This window comes from Cariama cristata, unplaced genomic scaffold (assembly GCF_000690535.1).
Source record: "Cariama cristata isolate BGI_N322 unplaced genomic scaffold, ASM69053v1 scaffold403, whole genome shotgun sequence".
Classification (NCBI taxonomy): domain Eukaryota; kingdom Metazoa; phylum Chordata; class Aves; order Cariamiformes; family Cariamidae; genus Cariama; species Cariama cristata.
In genome coordinates, this window is record NW_009606431.1 from 6,732 (window position 1) to 13,154 (window position 6,423).

Sequence of the window (6,423 nt, forward strand, 5' to 3'; positions counted from 1 at the left end):
GCACAAAGCAAGCAACAGTTTGGCCTCCTCCAAGGAGGCAGGCCTGGCATTTGTAATCAGGTGGGAAACATAATTTACAAATATTTTGTTACTGTCTTTCAGTTCAGGATGACTTGACTTTCTACTGAAAGGAAAATACAGTTCCAGCAAAACCACAGTAACATGAGACTAAACAGCAAAACGTTTTCTTACAGAGCTCTGCATTTTGCTGAAATACCAGTATTTTGGGGAAACAAGATGTGCTAGTCATGTATACAATAAGCATGGTGTGATTTATATAGGAGATGCAACACAACTCTGAATACTCGTGTCCACCAGTTGTTATTAATTCTAATTTTGTTGTTTTACTTTTGCAGGAAATTAAAGAGTTCAAGGAAAGCTTTAAAAAGGGGAGTTTTCTGGGAAGGAAATCGTATTTTTGGGTTTGTTTTTTTTTTTAATGAAGAAAACCATCTGATTTGCCTAACGTTTCTACGGTAGAGTAACTTGCGTTCCTGCAGCGCAGGAGGAATTCTTCCCTGCATTACAAATTTGGAAGAGTGTTAAAAAGTGAGAGTTGGAAAATCGTTCTCTCAAAGAGGCATGGATATATCAGGATGTAGCTACTGTACAACGTTTACACTTGGATAATTCTGGACAGGAAAAAGCAGCCCCGTTCCTGACCTCCTGAAGAGGCTACCATCCTTCAAGCCTCAGCATAATGAATAGTTTCCATCACGCGGCACTGAAGTTACCACCTCCAACTACTACACTGCACAGAAGAGTTTGTAAGAATTACAAAGAAAGTAAGTCCTGCTAAAAGCATTAAACCAAACAAAAGAGGCTCTTCATTCACAGACTTTACACGAGGACAGAAATAGAGGGAGGCTGAAGCTTTTCTACGCCCCAGCCTGGTGTGCTTATGTACCATGATAAATCTGGGTTGGAATGCTCATTGAGTATCGTGCCAGGAGCCAGGAAACACACACCACCAAGAAGGACCATCTGAGTAAACACTGTCGAGAAGAAAACAGCTCCATGGAGTAAACAGTAAGAGCGACTTGCGAGAAAGACATTCCTTTACTGGATATCCTCAAGCACAAAATTTACTCATACCTTTAAATACGGTAGGATCAATATTAATTTATTTTCCTTTTCGTGCCTCAGAGAATAAAGTTCAATTAATATGTGAACCCACAAGAGAAAAGGTCATGACACTGCTTAATGCATAGGTCATCTTGCAGAAGTTCTCACAACCCTAATTACAATGGTAATTGAATTATGTTGTCTTAAAAGCTATAAAAATGCTAATTACCTGAGCTCAAGGTACAAACACACTACCACGGCAAAGTACAATTTCAGTCTCAAGAGTTAATTTATATTATCCTAGCCTGCACAGTTTGAACTAATAAGATGGGAAAATGCGGTTAAACCTGCCAAATAGTCTCTTATTAGTGTACTGCTTAGTAAGAAGACTTTTGAGAATGACAAATATTTAAACATTAAATTAAGCATGTAATGAAATATTCCATCCAGTCAACTAGAAAACCGCAGCTCCACCAGCTACGCCAGGTTGTTAGCTACGAATCAATTGTAACATTCACCTTTCTAAACATTTCAGCTCGAAAACCAGGAAAAGTAGGCTGCAGTATTTGTAAGATACACAATGTGACGCTGAACACTTGGAAAACCTTGGAAAAAAGTCTTTAGCTGGCCCTTGCCCTTTTGTCTGCATTACGTGCTTTGCCATTAGGACTTTCTTGAACCTCCAAAATAGCTACCACTCAACTTGTGGGTTTGGTAAGGGTTTTATAGTTCACTTAAGGGCACCTGGGGTAGTTAGCTGGCTTAGGAATTACTTCTTATCTTTCCGATATAGAATGATTTACTTGAACTCTGGTGTGACTTCAGCTCTGTGCTTATCTGGTATCTGTGAACAAAGATGGTCTCTACACATGAAATGTGAAGGAATCCTTAGAAAGAGCCTTCTTGCTTAAGCAAAACAATTCACAGATCAGACATACTTGATTATATTATTCTCAATCACTATGCAGAATAACCTCTTAAGTTAATTGAATTAGTACAAGAACTAGTACAATTATTGATTTAAGGACAGTCAAAATGTGTCTGTGAGCTTGAATTTTGGTTTAATATGTGTGTTTCAGATGTTTTCTGTAATGTTGAAGTTGAATTTTCATTGCAGTTTCTTCACTGATGATCTGGATAATTTTGTTTGTTTGGTTTTTTTAGATTGTTGAAGATCAGAACTGTATACAAATCTCATCATTCCTGACCATGATTAGTGTAACCTGGAGCATCTTCCTAGTTTGGACTAAAATAGGGCTGTTACTTGACATGGCACCTTATTCTGTTAGTGCCAAACCGTGCCCTTCAGTCTGTCGCTGTGATGTGGGTTTCATATATTGTAATGATCGCGATTTGACGTCTATTCCTACAGGAATCCCAGAGGATGCTACTACCCTCTTCCTTCAGAACAATCAAATAAATAATGCTGGGATTCCTTCAGAACTGAAGAACTTGCTTAGGGTGGAAAGAATATATTTATACCACAACAGCCTAGATGAATTTCCCACTAACCTCCCTAAGTACGTTAAGGAACTGCATTTGCAGGAGAATAATATAAGGACCATTACTTATGATTCACTTTCACAAATTCCTTATCTGGAAGAACTGCATTTGGATGATAATTCTGTTTCCGCTGTTAGCATTGAGGATGGGGCTTTCCGGGACAACATCTATCTCAGACTTCTTTTCCTCTCTCGAAATCACCTTAGCACCATTCCCTGGGGTTTGCCTAAAACGATAGAAGAGCTACGCTTGGATGATAATCGTATTTCCACGATTTCAGAGCTGTCCCTTCAAGACCTTACAAATCTAAAACGCCTTGTTTTAGACGGAAATCTTCTAAATAATCATGGATTAGGAGACAAAGTCTTCATGAATCTAGTCAATCTTACTGAACTGTCATTGGTCCGCAATTCACTCACAGCTGCACCGGTAAATTTGCCGGGAACAAACCTAAGAAAGCTTTATCTTCAAGAAAACCACATCAACCGTGTGCCACCCAATGCTTTCTCTTACTTAAGGCAGTTGTATCGACTAGATATGTCCAATAACAATCTTAGCAATTTACCTCAGGGTGTCTTTGATGATCTGGACAACATAACTCAACTTTTTCTTCGCAACAACCCTTGGCACTGCGGGTGCAAAATGAAATGGGTACGCGACTGGTTACAGTCATTGCCTTTAAAAGTTAACGTACGTGGACTGATGTGTCAGGCCCCAGAAAAAGTACGTGGAATGGCTATCAAAGACCTCAACGCGGAACTATTTGATTGTAAGGACGATGGCACGATAAGCACCATCCAAATCACTACTGCAGTACCAAACACATTATACCCGGCCCAGGGACACTGGCCAATTTCTGTGACCAAACAACCAGACATCAAGACTCCCAACTTAAATAAAAACTACAGAACCACAGCAAGCCCGGTACGCAAAATCATTACAATATATGTGAAATCCGTAAGCACGGAGACTATTCACATCTCCTGGAAAGTTGCACTACCAATGACTGCTTTAAGACTGAGCTGGCTCAAGATGGGTCACAGCCCTGCCTTTGGATCTATAACTGAAACAATAGTTACAGGCGACAGAAACGACTATTTGCTCACTGCTCTCGAACCAGAATCGCCGTACCGTGTATGCATGGTTCCCATGGAAACCAGCAACATCTATCTCTCCGACGAAACGCCCGAATGCATCGAGACTGAGACAGCACCTCTTAAAATGTACAACCCTACCACGACTCTCAATCGGGAGCAGGAGAAAGAACCTTACAAAAACTCCAGCTTGCCCTTGGCCGCCATCATCGGCGGTGCGGTGGCACTGGTGGCCATAGCGTTGCTCGCCCTGGTCTGCTGGTACGTCCACAGAAACGGGTCCCTGTTCTCCCGGAACTGCACCTACAGCAAGGGACGCCGGAGAAAGGACGACTACGCCGAAGCGGGAACCAAGAAGGATAACTCCATCCTAGAAATCAGGGAGACTTCTTTCCAGATGATACCAATAACCAATGACCAAGTGTCCAAGGAGGAATTTGTAATACACACCATTTTCCCACCTAACGGCATGAATCTGTACAAGAACAGCCACAGTGAAAGCAGTAGTAACAGGAGCTACAGAGACAGTGGTATTCCAGATTCAGATCATTCACACTCATGATACTGAAGGAAATGAAAGACTGGTTTGGGTTTTGTTGGTTTTTTTGGTTTGGTTTTGTTTTTTAAAGAAAACGAGAAAAGACTGACTTAACAGTTGCTGTTCTACTGCAAAACACTGGATTAAAAGACTGACAAAGCAATGTACTGTACATTTGCCATATAATTTATATTTAAGAACTTTTTATTAAAAGTTTCAAATTTCAGGCTACTGCTGCGATTAATGTAGTGGGGATACCTGACCACAATTCTATATTTTAGTATTTTTTAGTAATTTGTACTGTATTTTCCTTGCTAATATTGAAGTTACAGACCATTTAACTTTTGTGTTCTACTGAGTAAGATGACTTGTTGACTGTGAAAGTGAATTTTCTTGCCGTGTTGAGCAGTCAGAACATTCATCTGAGATCCTTGTAAGTGTAAGCACAGGCCATTTTTCACTTTGGTATCAATAAAATAATGTTGAACCTGGCAAATCAGGAAGATCAAGAAGTGGTTGCAAACACTCACAGAACTTTAAATGTTGGGTCTATTAAATCTGTAAACCACAACAATATTCAATAAACAAAAATGTGTGTAGTAATGGGCAATATCAGCTGTCTGGATATATCCATTCAACAATGGTGAAATCCAATTTAAAAAAAATAATCAAATCGATGACATGCATGAGGCTGAAGCTTTTGACCGGTGTGTAAAAAAAACCCACAAACTGATCCCTCAAAGAAAGCATAATCAAATTCCTAACAAGGAATTAAAAAAAAAAAATGCGCTAGGCTCTACAAACCAAGGGGGTAGATACAGTTTAGAGAGTGATTTCTGGTTATCGAAGCCAGTGGTCTGCTTATTACAGAGAAAACAGTGATGGATGGTCACGGGCATTTGGGAGGCAAGAGCAGGAAGATAGAGACAACACTTAGAAACTGCTTGGAACAGAAAAGGGCTGAAAGTGCAGTTTCGAAAGAAAAAAGAGTAGGACAAAAAAAAACCCAGGCAACATAAGCAAGGTCTCAAAAACTTTAGTCACGAAGGTAAGCAGACAATTGGGGAATACAGCTATTTTAAAGCATATATTCAAACAGTATACAGGTATGTGTTCAGTATACTGCCATTACAGTCAGGAATACTGCCCATTACTGTCACAGTTTTCCAGAAATTCCTTGATAAATCTGTAAGGTAACGTGTTTCTTTCTGCCTTCCTACTGAACTATGAGCTATTTCATGTTTAAACCCCACGCCACTCTTTGTTGCCATAATCATTTGTTTCTTCAACTAAAAACCAAAGTGCTTTGTATGCCCTTTGGCCAATCTTGTGTGTGCCTTGATCCAACGCTACATGTATCAAGCTTTTAAAAACTAAAAAAAAGGAAAAAAAAAATAAAATACCCACTTTTTCATACATAACTTCACTATGAAAAATATTGGTCTTATTGATGAATAAAGTTGGAAAATTAGGTCAAAATAATGCTGCATTTCTGCAGTGCACCGATAAGAAACCCACACAGAAGCTATTACTCTTCAGGGCATGAGCTTTACCTTTTTCTTTGTTCAGACTTGACAGTATTACACTTGCAGGGTTTCTTTATTATTAATTACTTGGAAAACAAGTTTTCACAACTTTGAAGCGTGTGAACAATGTAAGGGAGGGAAGGCATGGAGTTACAACCCTCTGAGATGTGCTTTTTTTCAACAGAAACAGCAAGTAAAGAGAAAAATACTCAGTATTTTGGACAGTATCTCAGACAAGAAGGAATGTATACCAAATGCAGTTCAATTCTAAGAGAATTTTAGTGGTGCTCGGCCTGTCTGTTTCCCTAAGAGCGGTAAAGGATGGAAGACGACAAGAAAAAACAGTGACAAACACTGAGACTGAAGGTTTCAGCAGTCAGCCTGCAAACAGTTCTCCTGCCAGGGATCCGTCTAACTGCGCAGACCCAAAACTTCCAGTAGCGTGCAGCTCTTTTCATCCTCATTTTCCACATGTGCTCAGGGAAGTTCCTCTCCAGACTCCCTGTGCCACGGTACTGTTCCCTCAAGCGCACCTTCAGAAATGCCTCCTGCAGTTCCTGAGCAGTGGAGGAGTCCCAGATGGAGGAGCAGCGCTGTGCTTCCCTACTGACCTTACACAAATCGCATCTTCTCCTTCACACGGAGCACTGAGTGGATCCACGATGCCAAAAGTAACAGAAAGGGGCATGTTACGCTG

The 6,423-nt window shown here is 40.2% G+C and overlaps 1 protein-coding gene across 1 annotated transcript; it reads left to right on the forward strand.

Moving 5' to 3' along the window:
* The first annotated feature begins 1,053 nt into the window (after positions 1–1,053).
* FLRT3 (fibronectin leucine rich transmembrane protein 3) lies at positions 1,054–5,117 on the forward strand. Its single transcript, XM_009696344.1, has 2 exons — positions 1,054–1,106; positions 2,230–5,117. The coding sequence occupies exon 2, from the start codon at positions 2,275–2,277 to the stop codon at positions 4,222–4,224; it is 1,950 nt and encodes a 649-aa protein (XP_009694646.1). The 5' UTR covers positions 1,054–1,106; positions 2,230–2,274; the 3' UTR covers positions 4,225–5,117.
* The last annotated feature ends 1,306 nt before the right edge of the window (positions 5,118–6,423 follow it).